This window comes from Solenopsis invicta, chromosome 6 (genome assembly GCF_016802725.1).
Source record: "Solenopsis invicta isolate M01_SB chromosome 6, UNIL_Sinv_3.0, whole genome shotgun sequence".
Taxonomy (NCBI): Eukaryota; Metazoa; Arthropoda; class Insecta; order Hymenoptera; family Formicidae; genus Solenopsis; species Solenopsis invicta.
In genome coordinates, this window is record NC_052669.1 from 1,315,529 (window position 1) to 1,338,966 (window position 23,438).

The following is a 23,438-nucleotide window of genomic DNA, read 5'->3' on the forward strand; positions in this document are numbered from 1 at the left end:
ATTGTCCACACCTTGCTGCTGTAACGCAGCACGGATTCTATCATATATCTTCTTACTTTCAATCTGTCTGGAAATATTTGTGTCCCATCATATCGAATTCAGGTCCAATGACTTTTCGACTTTGTTTTATACAATTTTTTATCTCTTGTGTTTTCAATTTCCTCCTTCATAATCCATATGCCCAAATATGTAAAATCAGCAGACCATGGTGATAAAATCTCGGATATGCTCTCTTTCTCGCTCGGCCGAGTTTTCCTTTTCCCTCTCGTTCTCGAAGAGACCGTTCGTCGTTCGCGTTACGGGTATAGAGTCCGATAGCTATTCTCAAAGCCGTTCTTATTGATTTTCTTGTGTAGGCGCACGCGCTATCCCGTGCCCCGATTTGCGACAAGGGGGGTGCGGCTGTAACCATGGATCCCAGTGTACTCGCCACCATGGACAAGGACGCACTGAAGAAGCAGATCGAGAACATGAAGTATCAGGCGTCCATGGAACGGTGGTCCCTGTCGAAGAGCATCACGGCGTAAGTGAATCGTGGTGCAAGTTGAATCATCTTCATCGTTGTCGTCGCTTGCACCTGCTAGTTTGTCGTCTTTTCTCCCTATTTGCGTCATTTGCACACGTCTGTGGATACCCAGGAAGACCATCACCCTTGCACGTAGATGCATAATCCCGCAATTTATGTCAATTATAGATTTATCGGTTAACTTTTTAAGCAAAGTTTTCTTCAAAAATTAAAAATGTAATTGGAATTTATGACTTTTGTGATTTCTTTGACATTATCATCAGATGGTGTTGTATTCGAAATCAATTTTCATTACTTTTCTAAATTCAAAATTTATTTACAAATTTTCTTTTACTTTATAGGTTTCACAGATTTTTCATTTTTTCCGGAGCTGGAAGATCTTGGAGATGCTAGGTAGCATCGATAATATTAAAATGATTGTTAATTTAGTTCTATGATATTACCTTTCTATTCGATTTAAGAACTGTGTTTGAAACCGAAAGTGACGGCAAACGTTGTACATTTCGAACAAATTAGAAATTGCTATAATCGTCTGTGAGCTTTTCTCAATTTTAATTGTAATATATACAAATCGCGATTATAATTGTATTATATACAAGTCGTAATTATTATCTATACTAATTTTCTTTAAACCTCTGCCTCGTTCGAATGAAACAACTCATCTCACACTCGTTTGCTACTAGATACAAAGCAATTAAAATCGACAATAAAGACTTATTTATTTTTCACTCATTATAATTTTGTACCCTAACAAAAGTAAAAATTAGATCGCAAGTTGAATGAAAGACTGACAGAAATGTAATACAACTTTTTTAGTATGTCTCATTATCTGAATTTCCGCTTCCTAGAAATTTCGTTTACGCTTCTGTCACTTTCCCATTACATTCGACTTGCGTTCCGATTTTATTTTTGCCAGGGTATTCGTTGATATTATTCGCCAATAGTGTATGTATGTATATGCATTCTTCCTACATGTCTGTAATATTTGACTTGTAAATTATTGTAACACGTAGAAAGCAGTTTTTATTTAACTTTTAACATACTTTTTGCCTATTCTGGGCACGTATTGTGAAACTGGAATTTCAGAATAAATTCCGAATAGAATTCTTTAATTATTTCTTAGATGTCTATTCTATATATATGTTTTCTAAGTAAGATTGGATAAGTTAATAAAATTTTTAAATTAAAGTTTATTTTACATTAACTTTTTAATTAAGTTAAAGTTAATGGCTTATAAATTTAATTTAGTTATATTAAAAGTTACCTGAATAAAAAACTAACTCAATTAAAAGTTACTTTAAGATTAAATTAAGTTAAATATAAAGTTAATTTTGAAAAACTTTATTTCTATTAAATTAGAAATTCGTACTTCTTTAAAGTTACTTTATTCAAAACTATCGCAATATGGATCTTTAAACAAATTTTTAATGTTTTAATGAAATAAATATTAAAAATTAAGTAAATTAAGTTTATATGAAATAGCAAAAAAATTTAAGAAATATTGTTTTTTTATGTTAAAATGTATTTTGTTTTTTCAATTTTTTTTCTTTTACATAAATAAATTTTTAACTTAAGAAAAAAAATTAATAGACTTAAATTTGTATTTTAAAAATAACCAGTTAAGTTAAAAGATATTAACTTTGTAATTATATTATTTTACTTTTAACTTTTTAACTAGTTACTACCTAATTCTGTTTTTACAGAAGACGGAATAAATTCTGATCGGAATCCATTCCGGGCAGTTCCGTACGTGCCTTGATCCATAAGAGAGAGATAATTATGCACTTTTTATGCACACTCAACAAATACAAGAAGCATCATTAGTATCGTGTTCTCGAGACAGTATATTTAGTTTTTACAGCACGGGCGTGTCCATTCGTATTACAAGTTTCTTCAAATACTTGAGGTATATACAAGGCATATTACGCGAAGGCTATTTAACGGTAACGACTGTAGTTTCCTAGTTCCTTAATAATAGAGGTAATTTACACTGGTGCGTAATCACAGAATGCCTTTCCAGATGAATTGGTTCGTACACAAATCTACGTAATACCATATTCACCACAGGTTGTTGTCGTTCAAGGTTCAACTACATCCATTTCAGCTGAAGGATAACATTATTTGAAAAATTGAAAGAACTAATATTTTTTATTTGTAATTACTAACTGCACGATTATTTGGAAGTCAAGAATATTCTTGGTGAAAATTCTTCTCAGATTTTTTACACGAATTGGAGCACTGTTTAGAAATACTGAGATAGTCTACATTCTGTCTTAGAATTTTTCATAAGATGTATGTAAAATCTGAAACATTCTAAAATTCTATTTGTATTAAAAAATCTAAGAAACTTTAAAACTTTAGATTTATTTGAAATTTTATTAATTCAAATCTTAATCAGTTTTACGCTTTAGAAAAGGGTTGTTATCAATCGCAATCTCAGCGATCACGTCAATGTAGCTTTAGATTAATTTGTCCGTTGTACGTGGAATCGAGTTTTTTTGCCACGTGTTAAAACTGCGATCGTGCAAACCGAAATGCACGATCGCGGCGTAGGTGTGTTCCGGTGTTCCCGATCGCGTTTTTTTTTATTTTATTTTTTTTTTTACCTCGGAGCGCAGCGCCTTTTCCCAGATAAGTCATCTCACACGCCCATAACATATAAAATGCAGCCGCGCGCGGACCGCTGACTGGCACAGTCAAGGCTGAATTGTGCTCACAATCATGCGCGTCCCCGTGTTACGTAGAGAGACAGGATCTCCTTGGACGGCGGTGCGTGTCCGCGTTAATCGCGTTTTCGCGGCACACGATCACTTTCAGGCAGCGCTCATTTGTGCACCATACGCAAGGAGTACGAGCGCGAGAATGCGAGAGTGCGAGAGGGAGTCCGCGAGAAACCTGACGCGGCAGCCGGCGATTATGATGACTCAATGGCCGGCGATAATCGGTCATCTAATTGGGCCGCAGTTGGTCTCGATCGCGGCGATCATCTCTCAACGTAACTTCGCGATTTCGTCACGCGTAAACGAAAGGGATCGCGCGAGGATTGTCCCCCGCGTCCGTGGGTTCCAGCCTATTCGGCTCCACTTAATTATATCTCTCGCGTGTCGCGCTCTCGCTAATGATCGAGCGCAGCCGTGTTATTGCGAGATTAAGCTCGCAAAACGCTCTGCGAATTTAACTCACGTTCCAACCGATTTAATGGTGGCGTTAACGATCTTTTGTGGATAACGAGTCTACGCGAAGAAAATATTGCATTATAAATCACAAAAGTTTCTTTTCTTTTTCGTAAACAACTTGGGTACTTTAAATTGTATATTATTATATTGTAATATTCAAATAATTAAATAACTGTTTTGTAAAACAAAGCTTATGTATTATGAACGTAATCCGCTCTTGCTCCGTAAAAGAACTTTCCGTTTATTTTTATTATTATAGTATATTGTTTCGGAGATCGTTTTCCTTCGCTATCATTATTGCTGTAAGATACCCGAGTTGATTGAAGCCGGCTAATTTATTTTATTTATAAAAACCTTATTTGTAAGGATATTAAAATCAACTAGGTCAGAATAAAATTTTTATTTTAATTATTTACAAAAATAAAATAAATTTTTTATAGAGAATATTTGTAATTAAATAAAAAAAAGAATTTTTTAAAACTAAACGTTTTTTAAATTTAAACGTTGGATCTTATTATACGTTTATGAAAAGTAAATTGAAACCAAAAACAGATAAATGTTATTTTCTAAATTAATTTTAAAATAATTATTAATTACAAATATAAAATTTGTTAGAGTTTACTCTTGAACATTACAATTATGTTTAATTTAGTCTTTACTTAATCTATATAACATTTGGAAACTTCTAAACATTTGGATGCAATTTAAAGCAGCATTTAAAATCGTTATCCGATGTAATCCTCACATATAACGAACAAATAACAATAATCACATGAGTCTTATTTGAGCAGAGTGCAGTTTAAAAGAATAAGCTTATTTTAAAAAACTGATACACCGAGAGAAAGAATATTTTAAAACAAAAAAAATTTAATTAATAAAACTGGATATGATGACTCAGTCTGCGCACAAATTAAAAAAGAATTAAAAGGAATCCAGAGTTATGTCATCAATTTAGACTTTATTTTGAGATATAGTAAGAGTAGAAAGAATTCTTTCAAAAAGAGTTTTTTTTGTATCTGAAAATGAATTCTGAAATTATGACATAAGCCTAAATTCTTTTTAAATTCTCTGTGCCAACTGGGGCAGCAAAATAGCTTACAAATTTGATGACCCAAAATCTACTCTGATTTAAGTTTATTTCTAAAAATGTTTTTGTATTTCTGTTATTTTTATATTCAAGTTAATCAGATTTTTTCAATTGAAAAGAAAATAATTTAATAGTATTATGTTAGCTTATTTGTAAACCATTATTTAAATATATCATATAGAAATGTAATAATATAAAATTATATATTTAAGGTAAAATATCTAGAAGAGTTATTTAAAAGTAAATATTTTTCCTTAAACAAAACACACAAAAACTTTCATAAAAATATATGGTTTTCAGAAAACGTATTCTTTTCATTAAAAAAAATTTTTCTCTTAGTGTATATATACTTGATATTTTCTATCTTTAGGAAGTTGATTAATATTAAAATATGTTACAATAAATCATAAAATAATGTACATGATACACTGTTGTTTATAAAAACAGATTATTTAAATTAAATTTATTTCCTTACAAAGATTCTGTACTAATCAGATGCGGTGCTGCCGATTCTAATTCCTCGGCTCCCTCTTCACCGACTTTCTATGACACATTTTTTAAGCAAATACTGTAAGCGTGAAGCGCGTTTTGAGGCGGTAAATTTAAAAGTGAACCTTATTTAGTGCTGGATCCCTTATTCGGTTCGGGTACCTTATTTAAAAATATCGATACCTGTTGAACACGATCGCCCAAATGGGCGAAAGTATCAACAGCTTGCCGAAAGCACCTCCGGTCACCTGCACCGCACGCCGAACGTTTCGCAAGGTCCGGTATTACGTCAAGGAATCGCGCGAGACGAAAGGGAACAGTATAGAATCAGGAAGCGGGCGTGGAAATAATGTATCGTCGTATTATCGGGGCGCGAGATTAGGTCGATCGGCGAGGGATAAAAAGAAAGGAAAGAGAAGAAAAAAAAGAAGAAGGGGGTAACGCGCGCGGTGCGGAGGGGGTGCAGGCGGGTGCTCCGTCGTCGCCTTTCACCGCTCGAGAAGTCTCGCGAGACCGCGGAAACTTTTTGCTTTCGCGCGCGATACTCGCCTCGAAAACCGCCGCGAGAAACGACGACGTACCGTCGTCGTTTCTCGCCGCACGCCGGACTTAAACGCTCGCGCGCGCCGCGGTTCCGCGTCGTTCCGCAAGCGGAACCACGCGCCGGAACAAGAAGAGCGGCGCCTACTTCCCGCATGACCGCTGGATCGTATCGTCCATTAGCGATGCGCCCGTGCGCCACGGGCGGTTTCTCGCTAACGATCTAATTTCGGTTTAATTAAGACAGCCGTTCGTACACGCGACGCGCAAAGTAGGAGTCTTAGAAAAACCGGGCTAAAATTTGAATTTTACATGTATGTATTGATCATTTTAACTATCCAAATCGAAAAATTACTAAATAGACATATGTATCTCAAGTAATAATAATAATAATCAGTATTATTTAATTGTTAAACAGCCAATACGTGCCATTGTCGTAGGAAAGATTCCATTTGGTCGATTTCAGTATCCGAAATATTCATTGTATTCAAAATTTCGGTAAAAATTATCGAAATAAATTTTTTTCACGATTCATATAGAGATGTATCTCCTGACGTGAATCTTTCGCATTAAATAATTTTCATTGTGAAGATATGTTAAATTGATCAATATTTGAGATTACAAATACTATAAATTATTATGTAAAAGTATCAATAAGCATAAATAAAAATATACTTACAACAATTACCTTTAAAGTATCATAAATTCTTATTTTAAACACGAATCAGAATATTGGTCAGAAATATCTGAAAATCCTATGCAACGGATTGAAATTAGGCGAGTATTTTAATTCATCGGTTGATCAATCGCAAATTATTATGCGCAAGTGCAACTTTATTCTGTAAACGCTATGTACATTTGCGCGCAAAACGATTGATCAATCGATGAATTAAAAGAACTCGTCTATTTCCAAGCTCAAAACATCGACATTAACTGGCGACTGCTCGACATACTCGCGCCTCGGTTCCTGAATTTAGGATGACCTCCTTTAAACTCGGCTGAACTCGACGCCTGTTGCATTCATCGGTACGCAATGTGGGTCGTGCTCTTCCTATACGCTTTTATTCTCGCAACGCGCCGTGGAAGTCCCATTATTGGTAATACGTTAACAGTGTTATCGGGCATTAATAAATCATCAGATGGAATTTTTGAAATACATTGTGGTCCAAAGATGGAGAGGACGCGTATGGAGAAGAAAAAGACAATTAAGCCGACACTACATATCTTACTTCCTTACTTTATAATTTAATTTTGAAGTTGGAATTTGTTTTCTTTTCTCTCTAATTAGTTTTTCTAGAAGTATTAAGTTAATTTCGTTAATATATGTGTGTACTCCTTTTACATTTTGTGACACGATTATAATGTCGGTAGCATGCGAATGCTTAGTGAAACTGGAAATACTGGAATATTCATGGCATTTTTGTCAATCGACAGTTTCACTCGATCTTCGTGCATTAAATTGCGACTTCCATCCGTCAGGTCTGTAAAGACAGACACGAAAGTGAGACAAACCGTGAATTCGAGCATGAAGTGAACAGAATCGCATTCATTTCATTTCTATGACTGATTCGCTCGATGATTCTCATTTGAATCTGGGAATCGATCCGATTTCGACGATCGCCGCTCATTATATAAACGACGGCCGCTAAATAATAGACGTCGCAGAAACGTTAGTCGGTAACATTACGACACGGGTGTTGGGGAAGGTCGTTCACCCTCACTTAAAAATTGCGCGACGGACTCTGATAAGTGAAAGTCCTCGATTCCCGCACGAACTCTAATAAATTAATGCCGATCAAGCACGAAATGCGACTATTGTTAGTCAAATGAAATCTACGCGCGGTCATAACGGCGTATAAAATTCAAGATTATAGGGGGGGAGGTGATATTATAGAGAAGGTGATATTATAGCCCATATAGGTATTATGAGTACTCGTATCATCTTCGTTATTAGGTGACAAATTACTAGTAATTACTTATAGAATCATTTGTTTAATAGCCTGCCGTTATGTAATGGCGCTAATATGCCAATACACAATAGCTGATGATTGTTACAAGGGATTTCTACCTTCGAGCATTTGGAAACTTTTTTAAAGTACATTTTAACACTTAATTACACATGCTTTCTTATTGTTTTTAAACTTGAGCACGTTATCACAGGAATTTTTTTTTTATTTTAATTTTTATTCAGCTGCTATTTAACTTTTTATATTTTATATATTTTGAGTTGTGTAAAATTATTTAATACTATAGCATTTTATTAATAAAATTTTATTTTTCTTAAACAAGATTAATAAACAAGATTGATTAAAAAAGAGCTTTTTTACGGGTACTTGTTGAATATACGAGTATAAACTATAAAGTAATTCTTGTACGTTGACCTCGCCGTTCGTGCGCGTAAACGCTACAGCTGTCACTCAAAACAAATGTCGCGTATTTGCTCAGGTACACGCTCCAACGCTAAAGGCTTAAGCGACAATGTTGAACATGGCTTTCAGCCGTCGTTTGTGCGCAATAAAACTCAGTGAAGGGTTAAATGCGCGCGTGAGTGCGTGGCCGGCCGGCGCAGCGCAGCGCGGCGCGGCGCTCTTATTCCTCCCGGACGGAAGGAATTCCATGGACGTTTTGCGCTTGGCGAGCGTCTAGCGGCCTCAACAAAGTTCGAAAGCTTCGTGCCGTTGCCGCTTGCGCACGACTCTCCTTGAACGCGAGATCGGCCGCGCGAGCGAATCGAGAAAACCGAGTCCCTTTCACCGACTTCCTCGCGAAACGAACGATCGGCCGACTCGCATCGGCTGCTCTACATGCGGAGACGCGAACTTATCGGCGATCTACTAAATCGGAGATAACGTATCTAACGTGCGGTAAGCGTCTCGCGGAATATTCTCCAGATCCTGGAAAACGCCGGATTCGGAGCCTCCGGCGAATTTCGAGCGCGAGAGCAATGCACCGGAGCACAAAGTGGGATTTCAAGATACCGAACAATATTCTAATTCATTTAAAATAAAAATTTATAATATTTTTAAGATATACTTATTGCAAATACTTGCTTATATGATACTTTCACAGTTACTTTAACAGTTTATCTATTAATCGATCAATTAAACAAAAATCTATAATATAACAACATATACGTACGAATATTCATCAAAAACCTAGATTAATCAAACATAGAATTATCATCAAAAATATTGCCATCATAAATTATGAAAAAAAATTAGCAGAGTAATAAAAAAAGTTTTGATTAAGTGTTGTTGAGTTTTATATCAAATCTGCCATTTCACACACTTTGCTAAACTGCAAATTAAGCTGCACTAAAGAATCCCTTTAGGTACAGATTTAAAAGATTTCTGGAAAATATTCGAAATTGTAGTGAATTTTAGAGAAAGCAATGGAGTGGCCCATGTTGATACTGTGGCCACTCGTATTATATTTGTTTATTACGTAACGAATTCTGCACCCAGCAAAAAATGTTTAGATATAACACTTTAACAAAACCGTTCTATGTACGTATAACTTTTATAGAACTGAAGAATGATATAATAACTGGCATAGAAATATTATTAAGCATCGAGATTTATTTTGACCGTAAAATTTGTGGCACCTTTTATTTCTTGTACTGTTCACATATCGATCTAATTGTTTAATTGTCTAATTTATTCAACTTATTATTACATACAATTTGCTGATAAACGAATAAAAAATATTGTTTTTAATTATTTATAATACCAACTACGTTTGATATAAACATGACATACATGTATTACAACGTATTGCCTAATTTATATTATTTTCACGTTTATTCATAATAACACTTTTAAATTTCTAAATAAATAATTTCTATTTTTGAAAACGGATTTGTCCAATCGTCCTCTCTCGTATATGTATGTCGCAATAATAAATAAAAGATGCGAAATAAATGAAAAAGAAATAAAGGGTCGCGCAATGAAGAATTAATTCCAGTAGAACGAATCACAATCGCACGTTTATTGCGCCATAGTCTTAGGTAAGTTGCGCTGGAGTAGTAACGCATGCTGCCAGCTTGCAATTTCAGCATTACGCGAGTCCGGTGCATGGCTTGACCCTCTTATTCTTCTTCTCGGCAGGATGCGGGAGTACGTGGAAGAAAACGAGAAGAATGACCCACTGATACACGCGCCCGACAAGAAGAACAATCCCTGGGCCGAGAAAGGCAAGTGCATAATCATGTAATCGGGGCCAGAGCGGAGGAAGGGCAACAGAAGAAGAAGGAAGCGTGCGTACGAAGGAGGAGAGGAGTCGGTCGTTCATCCGCGGCAAAACGTATCTCAGGCAGAGATCACGGCGGGAAAGAGAGGAAGAGTAGGAGGAGGAGAAGCGCGCACACACAGAGGAGGAAAAGGAAGAGATGCCGCCGGTAGACGTTCGCGGATCTACCCGATCGTCGGAACGACCACCGTCCACCGGCCTCCCCCGCGGAAATAAAAACGTTGATACGATCGATCCCGCAGTCGATCCATCGATCCAAGATCGAAATGTTTCGAGCAAATCGTTTGCCGGACCGTTCCGTTCCTCCGGATGGAATACTGTTCTACGATCGCGCGGCGTGCGGCTTCGCTGGCCAAAAGATTCCCGATTTGTGTCGTCCCATCAAGTATATCGTTATCCTTCGTTAATCGTGACATTTGAGACGTAATCGTTATTCGTTGAGATATACTCCTAAAATATTCGAAGCTTGTGCATCGATCGGCCCGTTGACACAGACGAAAGGGGAAATTTAAAAACGGGCAAAAATAAGGAAAAAGAAACAAAAATAGTTTCAAAAAGATAAAACGATACCGCGATCCTGCCTGTGAGGCAATCGTGTGCCCTTCAACAATTTGCGTCGAATTTAAAATATTTAACGTTCGTATAACACCAAGAAGAAGCAGAGAGGAGAAGCGAGAAGAAAGGGAAGGAAAAATCGGGCGGATCACTTCCGCCTGGCTCGTTCGACGTCGAATCAACTGCCGTATGCCGCGCGACCTCGCCCTGCACATCTTATTCGCCGATGCACTTGCCGTGTAAAACTCTCTCCATTCACCGATCAACCCACGAACGCAATTTATTCTTAACGTTACGTGTATACGTCGTAAGCAAATAATTATTTTAAGAAAATACCGTTTGACTAGAAAAATGCTGTCTGCCTGGTCAAATGGCTTTCGCTCGTCTGTTTTTGCGTTCAAGTGCTATTTCCCTAAGCAAATGATATTTAGCGAAGCATGCAAAATGCTTGACCAATTATCTTTTTATACAATAGTCTTTTTACCTTTTCTTTACTTTTTCAATTACCGTTTCAATCACGATTCTCTTTTTTTTTATCTTCGACTTTACCTCGTATAGTGTAAAAGTACGTACGGACGATGGATGGTTCCCGCCTTTCCGTGCCAGAGAGAGAGAGAGAGAGAGAGAGAGAGAGAGAGAGAGAGAGAGAGAGTGGAATCTGAAAAATCTAATCAAATCCAAATCAAATATTTATTGCGATTGATCACATTGGTATTGATCACGTTTCTGGTCCGAAATGGCAGCGTAGTCAATTGGAACGTAGTCAATATCAACGTGGCCCGTGACTCGAACTTTTTCACTATCGTATTTTTGTTTTATAAAATACAAATGATTTTTATTTTTCAAAGAAGCGTTTATATAAATACTATTTGACTAAGAAAATAGCATTTGAACACAAATAAACGGTTGAAAGCTATTTGATCAAGCAGATAGCATTTGTTTATATAATGAAAAGCTATTTTTCTAAAATAACTATTTGTCTACGACATATACATAAATATATATACAGTTATTATTATATATATAATAGTAAAAATAATAATAATAATTATAATATACATATACACTTGTATGTATCTTTGCGCGAATTTCTTACGAAAATATACAACATGACCAGCGACTGAAGTCCAAATCCTGTTTTCTGTATTTATTACTCGTCTCAAGGAAATGTTGTCGATCGAATCTTTATTTTAATGGAATCTCAATCGGCTACCGCAGCATGCCACTCAATTCTCTCTCTTCGTCTCTTTTTCTCTTCCTCCCATCTTGTCGTCTGACTAGTTGCTAACAGTTTCTACTGACAGTCGTTGATGGGTTTGCAAGACTCTGAAATCATTACACTTTTCGTCTTAATTTCTAATTAATTGGTTATTAAGATACGACGAGATAATGCGCTTCCGTCATTTGTGACATGCGCATGGGATTCCGTAATTGATAAAGAATTTTCGTGTTTTAATTTCTTATTAACTTTTAACTTGAATATTAAATAAATGACAAAATGTTCTGTCTGTCTGTTATTTTTGTATTTGAAATGTAAACCACATATTTTGTTTAACAATTAATTACTATTATACAAAGATAACGTCAATTTAACAAATACTTCAGTATTTGCCAAAAATGTTAGAAACTTGTATAGAGAACGGATGTATTATAATTTGTAGAAATCTTGGAATATTCATTGAAATCATTTTCATGTATATGAAAGATAACGAAATGTCGCAAAAATAAAGTTGATTAAAATGCAAATATAACTAATAAACGCATGAAAATTGTGTGATTAAATTCTGTATGCTGTTTAAAGAAAATTATTTTGTTTCTTTTTAAAGTTACAGTACAAGTAGAGATTTGTATATAAGTTTTGTGTAATTACAAAGTATATATATATATATATATATGTATAGTTGTAGAATTTTTAGTCGAGAAGGTTTTTTAAATTTTATTACCACATAAACACACAACAATTTTTTATATTAATAAAATGTTTTTTTGGAAATTTTGAAACTTAAAATGTCTCTTTGTTTCTGATTTTGAATGAAAAAATACAAGGTTTGTAAATTATAATTTTTATTTTTTTCCTGAATGAAGTATAAGCAAAATGCAATTACTGGAAACGAAATTTCTATTTTTGTTGTTATTATTATTATCATTAAATACAAAATTTTTATAATTATTTTTCTAGGAAAAGCAATTTAATAACAAATAAAAAAAGAACATAGAAAGATCTTTTGTATGAACAATATTGCTAAATATTATTAAAAATGTTATATTAAACTAAAGTTAAATTAGAGTTAAATAGAAAAAGAAATTGGCGAAATAAGGCAAAGACGATCACCCATAAAATTTAAAGAATTACAGAATTATGTGAGAATGTTTTTTCAAAGTAACGTGCATTTATACATTTTTAATATTTTACGTGACAACGAAAAATTTATTCCGGGTCAAAAGTTGTATTCCTTTATGATTAAAAATAAAAAAATAAAAAATTTCGAGAGAGAGGAGCTTTGAATCCTTCAAATCTTCTCTTGAGGGAGATGCAATGTACTCACATGTACGCCTGCATTATAAATGTTTGAAAACTTATTTTTAAATTTTTAATTAAGTATTCTCAGGCGATAGCTCTATTACAGTTTTATATTTTTTCAGGTTTGCAGTACTGCGTGTTTCGTAACTGGTTCCAATTTCGTAACACGAGAGATATCCAGAGTAATTTTAAACAAGCCGTGTTATAACTGCTCTTGTTTCGCCTAACACAAAACCTGCAGCGCGAGTGAGAGCTACGCGAACGCGAAACCACGAACAAAACCGCGTTCCGAGAGTTATGGGTTTTAGAGACGGTACTTGATACGTTCGCGCGCGCGCGCGGTTTTGCCCGGTTGCGTTCCGGCCGTCTCGAGAAGCTGTCTATCGAAATTACCTTATATAAAATCTCATTTAAACGATAGAAGAAGAAGCCTCCAATTTGTTGCGCAGCGTAATCGCGACAGGTACTTGATCAGGGGTTTCCAGTCACGAGCGTATTGGGTAATTCGCATTGACATGCGGAAAGAGGGGAACGTGGATGAATATAATATAGCTATAACAAATAAACCCCTCCCCCTGCGAAGAAGTAATTTTCGAAACCCGCTAGTTGCGCTTATTACAACCGCGCGCGGAGAGGGTCGGAGGGAAAAGGGTTAACGACCGCTTCGATAAATTGCAGCGCGTGCGCGCGCGACTGCTGTCCGGGCAATTTATATTTCTCTATAACGTTAATTATGCAGATACTTCTCTTACGGATCGTTAGAATCGCCTGACGGCGGCAAAGAAAGGAGCGCCGAAGACATACAATAAGTTTTCATACGGACGAAGTAATGTAAGCTCTTAACACGATAAGAATACACGGCGAAGATGGTGGAAAGAGGAAGAGGGAAATGAAAAGCGGGCAAGATCCGCGGGGGAAGTGTCGCGAGAGTCACTTTCGCCTCTTAAACGAGCGAGAAGGTCTAAGTATCGACAGACGGCGTGTGCCTCCGTGACAGTCAGCGACACGAATTAGGATTCCTCTTACCTGCATGCATCCTCTTCCTGGGAATCATTATGTGTGATTAATTCGCGAAATGTTTTTAACGGAAGGAAGATAGCGTTCCTCGGAGTCGCGAGAGTTGTGGCGTACCTGTACAATTAAATTCAATTTACGTTTGATCGAGAGACGTAAATGATGTCTCGACGTAAACGATTAAATAAGTATCAAATCTTGAAAGACGAACATATAAGCGCTACAAGTGCACGTTTAAAGTCTTAAAATCTGTGACCAACCATAACTTGTGTTATACAGAAGAAAAAGGAAAATACTATTCAAATGTTTAAATTCAGAGTGAAGTTTTTTTGCTCATTTGTAAAGCGGTTCTACGATTAATGGCATTCGGAAAGAATATACACTGGAAGTAATTTGCCACTGGCTTTTCTTCTCAGCGAAAGTCTAAAACTTTAGTCTTAATTACACTGGTCTTTTGGAATAGATAATTAGAGCGATACGATCAAAACAGATCAGTAATCAACGACTGTACACCTACACGGAAGCTCATTAAGCATAGGTTTTTTCCTCATATGATATATTCGTTTATGTATTAAAAATGAAAGGAAAATTTATATGTTTTAGTTGTAAAGTAGGTACAGTGAAGGAAACTTGATTAGCACACTTACGATTTAAAAAAATGAATTAGAAAATAGAACTTATAATAGGCAAATGCAATCAAAAATTAACAATACGATCCAACGTGTCACTTTTTAGATGGAAAAAGAACTGATTACTGATTAAATAATTATTAATAATTGTTAATGTTTGAACTTTGAAAGCTCTTCTTCTGTGTGACGAGTATTCTATTAATCGTAATCTCAAAGACAAAATTTATTTTAAAAATTGTTTGTTAACAAACTAAAATTTATCTTGAAAAGTATATACAGATCCAACTTAAACATTATAACAAAAACAATTAAAAATTGATAAATATCAAGAATAAAAATAGAACAAAATTAAAGTACAGATTTTTCAAAGTTTTCTCGAAAATTTTTGCATGGTTGGTTTTTGTTGTTTTCGGAGAACTCATACATAACTGATCGTAAGTGCAATTCTTTGACCTTTCCGTCACTATATGACGGAAAATCGGTCTAAAAACCTTTTAATATTAAAAATATTTATCGCTAAAAATCCATTGTTACGTTTTTCTTCTGTATATTTTTGTTACGATATTAGACTGAAACCAAAGAAAACTTATAGAATACTACACGAAAACAATAGAACTTATAGTTAGCCTTCTATTAAGTTTTAACAGAAAAATTCTTAATGTGCTAATCGTTTCCTGCACTGTAATTTATTAATAATATACCTCATAATCGAATCACGTTCAAAATAATCTGATTTCCGTTATATATTTGAAATGGTCTGACATTTTGAGTCCGTCATTACAAATCTCCTCATTATTGTAACCATCAATCTAAACTACCGATTTTAGATTATTTACGCTCTTAAACGCTGCACCATATGGATTATCTATCGCATCGTGCGCAACTGTTATATAGAATAATCACACGATCACCATCGACAATTTGCTGGAACATTTCCCCAATTATATTGCAAGTGTTGCAACATTTAACCGATCGATTACGTGTATACCAGTCGCATTATGCAGCCGTTATGCTTCACATTAAATTGCATTTGTGTCATGCAGCGACGAAGTTCGTCGACTTCTTATCGTATTATCTATTATTTTTCTTTCCGCTTCCTCGCAAATTAATATTGCGCTCTAAATAATCGCGCAAATGTCACATGTTTTTCTGCATATTTATTAAAAGTAAACACTGTAATTATAAATTTTGATGCACAAGTATCTTTCTACTGAAGACAAGGTTTTATGTTACGAGATTTTCCAAGGTCATAAATTAAATTGATAGTATAAAACAAATTTTTTATAAATATAATATTTATGCAAAATAATTATTTTATTACTAAAAACGATTATAAATTTTTATTTAGGAAACGATAAAACAAAGTTCATTTTTTAAAGTTCATATCCTTTAATATAACATTTGCTACTGTGAAATTAATATTTAGCTTAAACATAAATTAATACAAGTGATTTAAAAAATATATTTTTTAAATATAAAATTTAAATTAAAACTCTTAAATTAAAATCCTTATAAAATTCAATATTGTAAAATTAACGTTTAATTTGGTTCACCGTTAATGAGGGTTTTCATCAACCACATTATAATTTACTAGTTCACTTTTAGCAGCATCGCGGTCGTAAGTCCGCAAATTCGAGATAGTCGTAAGTAGTAGGACACCTGTATATTTATATAACATAAAAGGTAGAAATTTTAGTGGATACTGACGTCCAGCGCCAATCTTTCGCGTCATCTCGCGCGACCGATTTCAGCTATAGCCCGCGCTGTCGCTTACTATACGCAAAATGAAAGGCGGCTCTAATTGCTGTCGTTGTCGTACCAAAATCGTTAATATACGTCAACGTTTTCGTCGTAGACATTATCATCGCTGCTGTGATATCTTTGTCATCGTCACGGCCGCCGTCTAGAGGTGTGCTGCAAAATTGTATAGAGTGTGCAAGGAAGAGAGAGTGTACTCTCCATTTAAAGAAGAAGAGGGAGATTGGCAAAAAGAGAGAGAGAGAGAGAGAGAGAGAGAGAGAAAGGGAAGAGGGAGAAGGAGAAAGAGAGATACAAAGAGAGAGAGAGAGAGAGAGAGAGAGAAAAAGAGAGAGCGCAATACGGCTAGAGAGAGGGAAAATGAAAGAGAGCAAGTGAGCAAGAGAAAGAGAGATAGAGAGAATGACAGTAGGCTTATTCGCTACACCAGTCAGTGTTTCCCGAACTGCTGTCAGTGACAGTTCCCCGATCATGTGGTGGCGGATCCTCGATCATTGATCCATATCAATAATCGAGATCCAGTTTTCTCTCTCTTTCTTTTCGATCTGCCGGTAATTTTATCGCGTTGTTGAGTTTTTTTCTCCGTTTGTACTGTTTTTCCTAATAGTAAAGACGCTGCACGGAGGATCTTTTGACGGTTCTCTCCTCTCGCGCGGTGCTACGAGTTACGGACCGTCGTTATTGTTGTTGTTTTGAGTAACTGGAGCGAACATGGTGAGTACAATTTTATTACATTGGTTATTGATCCGAGCGCTACAATATATCTCTAAATATATCTTTAGCTTTACTTTTACATTTTGGCGACACTTTTATGTGATTTAATGACAAAAACGAAACAAGTTAAGAAAAAGTTGGATTACCATTGCTCCGTATTTCTCTTATAATTCTCAAAAGAATAAAAGTAAAGAATTATTTTGTAATTGACAAAAAAAATTAAATTATTGAATTTAACAAAATTATTTCATTAAATGATCATGTAACCGATCTCAACATATCTAAATTTAAATTTACGTTATATTTAATCAATTCTCAGTTAATTAAGGTCATTAATTTTCTACTGATTCTATTTATATGCGGGCGCATTAGATAAGAGATAGTTTCTCGACAGGCGATCTATCTCGATCGCCTAGATCTGTCAAAGATCTTTGACGGGGAAAAAGAGAGAGATCGTCCGGACGATTTGCTCCAATTTTGCGTGTCCGCTAGAGAAATCATCGAAATCGTTCTCCCGCGCAACGAGGAGATATTCGCGGCCGGGTGTTCCGTGTTTTTCTTTTCCACGCAGTTCCGTTTCCAAGTCGTCTGGATCTTCTCGCACGAGACGGTGTTATTACATCACGCGTGGATTTATATGTGAGACCACCGTGGAACCGGTCGCGAAAAAAGTTTGTTACGAGCGTAGAATTAAGACGATCGCGTGACATCAGCAACCTGCGTCGTTTTAACGGAGCGTTGAATTGTTGGATTAAATGCGCATTCACCACGGAATATATCAAAATCACAGGCAATACTTTTGCCGAATTATAGTCATAAAATGCTGAATTATAGTCATAAAAATAATTATCCAGGCATAAAGAATTAGAAGTTTATTTCAAGTTTTCAAGAGAAAACTCGATTAGAAAGCACTTACCTTTCTATCGGAAGCAAACTTGTGTTCAAACTAAAAAATTTATTGACTTGTTATTAACAAGATCAGATTGAAAAATGTATTCAAATAAAATTGCAACATAGTTTCTTTTAGTTATTAAGATATGTGTGCAAAAATTGGTAAAATTGTAGCGAAATAATATTAAGTAAACAAAATACAATCTTATATACAGTCACGAAACTAATTGTCCGAACAGAGAGAATGGAAGTTTATTTTATGCTACAGATTAAAAGCACATTTTTATTGAAATGCATCACTGTCAAAAAGTTTCACTTTCAATTAAGTTTCTTTTCTAAAAAATTATATTTGGTGTAAATTTGTAGCAGAAAATAAATTCCTCTACTCTGACAAATAGTTTCGTCACTGTAATGACGAACGTGAAATTAGTGAATGGGAATATGTATACTGCTGATCTGCAAACTTACTTTGGCTGAAATAATACATGTAGACGAAATCTTTCTAATTGCAATACCTTATAAATATCATAAATTTCTAACACTTTGTATAATTATACATGGAATACATTTTTTCGCTATTGTGTATAGAAAAAATATCTTTATTAAAATCTATCACGTCTACGTGATTTTTAAATATTAAATTGAAGTATAAGTCAAATTTTCTTGTTTATTTATTCTATTAGTTTTTTTTCTAAATACTACAATTTTTTTACAATTTTAAATAAATACCAAAATTATCTGATATCGATAATTATAATGAATTGGTGTAAGAAAGTAAAAACAATAATAAACAATAAAAATCCTAAAAAAGCCGGATTGGCTATTGATGCTTAAGTGGTGATAACTATAATTGAAAAGAATTGACTTATCAAGCATATTAACACGATAAACACCAAGTATCGCTATTTAAACTTTTAAGTCGAATTTGTGTAAAAATAATCTGTCGAGCTATCCACTTATAGTAAAAAATCTATTTAAAAAAAATCCATTTAGAACAGCAACACAATACAGTAGCGATTCTGCGGCAGGTATCGGTGCGTCCACGTTACACATACACACGTACACAACAGGACATTCGGTGGAGAACCGAGAACTTGTTCTGTCCTTCCGGGTTATACTTGTGAGTCCTCTCACTTTCGTCGTGCGACGACCTCGTCGACGTATTCCTTTTTTTTTTGTTAGCGATATAAATCCTTACCGAACGGCGGCATCGAAATCACCGAGTGATCGCGTGACGCCTTCGTCGCGTGTGGGCGAATCTCTACGCTATGGGTACGTGCGAATGAACGCATAAAAAGTCGATATATCGCACCGCAACTTCATTCGCTTTACATGACGTTATGTTGTACAGGATGCACCTGTTCGCGCGCAGCGAAAGCACCGCGATCTGCCCGGGTTGTATGTAATTGAATCACTCGAAGAGAACTTTTTCGCATTTCACTTTTCATCGTTTTCCATCGTACGTTGAACGTTGTGCAATTAAATCCATTTTATCGTCTCGTGTGAGTCAAATAACTTACGCGATTTTGGCATATTAAGTCTGAACCTTTCTATCGATTTTTCTTTTCTTCACTTTAACACTGTACTGTTACAAATCAGCAGCAGAATTTAATATAATGTTAACGAACGCAAATTTCAAGCAGGCACGCTTTAAAAACATTTAATATATATTTAATGTCAAAAATACACTAAATTTCATGCACATGCTTCTCTGTTATAAGTACATTAAATTTAACGTACATTAAATTTAATGTATAACTTAAAAATACATCGAATTTGTGACATTTTTAACAGCGTACTCTAGTTGAAAATTTACTCATAAAATTAAGGATTTTTTATACTGTTTTTTATTTTGTAATTAGAAGATGCTAAAATAATTAAGTCAACAATATTTTCATGTAAACAAAATTCTTATTAAATATAATTTTAAGTTATAAAATTTTAATAACAAAAACTATACAAAACTTGAATTAGCGCTAGTAAAAATTCACCTAATAACTTATTAGAATTACTGTTAATAATTTGCGTACTTTTTACTATCTTTTTTTGATGTAAAAATAACAAAAGTCGTGCGATAGACTTGCTATGTGGGGCTCTCTGAAACTTATATTTTATTTAATCTGGGATAATTAATTACCTTTTATGAATTTGTAGCAAAAAGTGTTTTATTTGATTATTTAATCAATTAAAAGATTAAATTTTTTTGCCATATATTGAATCTTTTTTTTATTCATTTCGCAGAATAATTTTAGTTTTAAAACGTTACTATTATAAGTCTCTCTATATAAATTTATTTTATAATATATAACATTCTAAATACGTATTTTTTTTTAATTTAATATGTAATATTTGGTAACAAAACTTTACATTAAGATGTAGCAATTTTAAGAAAAATTTTTCTTCTTTAAATTTGTTCTACTCAAATAAAGAGATTGCACTATGCTGCAATCTCACAATGTCAACTTATTTAAAAATTAAAACCCATTATTGAAGATTATTCCAATTACAAAGCTAAAAAGTATCACTTTACAATCGTCATACTCTAGAGATCTGTCGCAGTCATTGCAACTTTCTATCTCATCTTGCCACGCCCTGAGGTATCGAATTAAACGTCATATAACGATACTATAAATAAAACTGCTGCAATAACATCAAGCGTTTCTTCCAGAAAGATATTAATGCCTTACTTACAAGATTGCGACAAAGGATGTTGAATATTTACCACGGCCCAACCGTTTCTTTTATTCATTTTTAATACGAGAGGGACATCCTCTATCGTGCAATTTGAAACTCTTTCGTACCTTCATCGCTATCGCGAAATGCAATGGATTGCGCTGAATTATTAATGAACGTCGCTAATCGCGACCAACCGGTACAAGGTTTGGTAAGGAAAGAGGAACAGACCCGCCTTTTTTTTCTGTTACATCCATCGGTGAAACTTCCGAGAATCGGGTTTTACAACATTTTGCCATCGCAACACTTTGACATTCACTCGTCGGTTATTACGGCGCATCTCACTTTATTTCGAAATCGTTTCTGGCATTTTGACTTACGCGAAATATAGATAGATTTTTTAGTTCGAAAAATTTGTCAAGTTTTTTTACAAAGTAACCGCTAGTATCAATCTTATTAGGAAGAATATATTTTAATCTATAGCGCGAAAAGTTTGCTTCCTTGTGAAAATTAAAAAAAAACTGCTACATATTCTTCTACGCTTTTACACATCTATACATATATTTAATAAATATTTACAAATTTTTGTACAGTTTAATTTTGTACAGTTTAATTTATTAATTTATATGCTATGTTTCTAATATGTTTTGAAACAGACAAATGTAGCCTATCCTTGGGAACCTTTTTTAAAGAAAACTGTTGCACATACTTTTCTAGGTTTTTGCACATTTACTTGTATATATTTAGTAAATATCTATTACTTTTTATATTATGTAAATTTAAAAAAAAGTACACAAGATTAAAAAATAAACGTTTTTCAAGTTGGCTGACACAATTTCTCAAAAACTACTGAAGCTATAAACTTCAACCTTTCAATATATGTAAAATATATGTCTGACATTTGTTTATCATCTAAATTAAAATTATTGCGATATTTATAAATTAATTATTTTTTACACATGTTAAATTTAAAATTGGTTTTGTTAAAAAATAGATACTTGATTTTTATACTTATCGATATTTGTTTTTTAAAACCCCGTTATTTTTATAATTTGTAAAATTTTTAATTATTTAATTATTTAAAATTTAATCCTAATTCAAGCAATAAACAGACATGCATTTTGCATATATCTGCAAAAGTTGTAATCGATAGCTTCAGCAGCCTCCGAGAAGTCGTGTTAACTGGCTTGAAAAATGTGTTTGTTTTAAATTTGCGTAAAATTTGCGAATAAACATTTAAACATATTAGAATTTGTAGACATTTACTAAATACGTACAAGTAGACGTGTAGAAGAACATGCGCAGCAGTTCTCTTTAAAAGAATTCCCAAGAACAGGCCAGTCTTGGTCTTTTTCGAGCTCTGGACTAGAATACCTCGTTAATCGCAACGCTCACGTTTTCTATTTGTCTCGAGCGTCTGGACACGACGTCAAGTAACATTTACGTATTCGTGTTTATCGAGCGTTGAACTGACTCTTAAGCGACGCGAAGCAATGCTGCTTACCTCGCGGCAAGCGCAATTTTAAATACAAGTGAGAGACATTTGTTGCGCGCTGCAGACATTTCACGCCTGGTACCCAGATATGCAGATTCGAGAGATAGGAGATTCGGCGAAATTTTTCCAGAAAATTATATATTCCGCCGCATTGAGAGCCACGCGGAATGCGGGGAACTGGTGTGCGGGCGCGAAGTCGCCGAGCGGCGCGGTATATAAAATATAATTTAGTCGCGAGCGCGCGCGGCAAGGAACCGCGGCGACACTCGTGTTTCGCACGCGGCAGAGCAGCGACATAGCGAGTGAACGTACGCACGAGTACCCGGACCTCGGGGTGGGCTCCGATAGAAATTCGACCGGATTCCACCGGCTTTCTATCGCGATTCTTTTCCGCGGGGTTACGGCGCGCCGCGCCGCATCGGGTGTACGTACACCATTTATCTCGAATTACCGGAGCCGGACTGCGCTCCGGACCTAAATGGGCGCTCGAAACGACTTCAGGTGAAAAGCAGCAACAACGACGACGACGACGACGATGACGACATGTAATTACAAGTGCGAGACAGCAGTTTTCCTTTGAGTTATTTGCGTTTGGAAAACTGGGAAAAATGCATACGTAATATTCCAGTGTGCTGAGGCTCTAAGGCTGGTATTTGTAATCGTGTCTTATATTTAAGACCGTCTTTAGTATAAACCTGTCATAGACTTATCACAGACTTGTATTAATATCTTAGACATTACTTAAGATAATCTTGAAATAAGAATCGATAATATGAATACCGGCCTAAATATTCTTATATCTCGAGATAAATGCAACGCTTTAATGTTTCTGTTTACTCGCTATTATTATTTTAGATTGTGGTATCAGAAGCGAGAAGATACACAATAAATGTTTTTGCAAAACATGTTAAAAACATGTTTCAATATCGTCTCCTGATTTCAATATCATACCGTGTATCTGGAAATAAACTATGTATATAATCAATTTTTATTCACAGGTATGACAAGTGTTAAATAAATAATATATACGAAGATTTTATTCCTTTTCAAACAAAAAGATAGATTCTGTTATATTTTATAAATTTGTTTTATGAAATACAAATGTTGCTTTATCAAAGATAG

General features: G+C 34.7%; 2 protein-coding genes across 2 annotated transcripts in view; both read left to right on the forward strand.

The window, feature by feature from the left end:
- Window positions 1–382: 382 nt before the first annotated feature.
- Window positions 383–12,125, forward strand: LOC105205228 (guanine nucleotide-binding protein subunit gamma-e). The gene is made up of 2 exons (XM_011174531.3): window positions 383–523; window positions 9,925–12,125. Exons 1-2 carry the CDS (start codon window positions 411–413, stop codon window positions 10,028–10,030), a joined length of 219 nt encoding a protein of 72 aa, XP_011172833.1. The 5' UTR covers window positions 383–410; the 3' UTR covers window positions 10,031–12,125.
- A 4,747-nt stretch (window positions 12,126–16,872) lies between these two features.
- Window positions 16,873–23,438, forward strand: part of LOC105205229 (probable chitinase 10) — a 36,582-nt gene continuing 30,016 nt past the window's right edge. Inside the window, exon 1 of the mRNA XM_011174532.3 lies at window positions 16,873–17,257. Within this exon, the coding sequence (XP_011172834.1) occupies window positions 17,255–17,257 (3 nt within the window). The 5' untranslated portion in view covers window positions 16,873–17,254. The remainder of the gene's footprint in view (window positions 17,258–23,438) is intronic.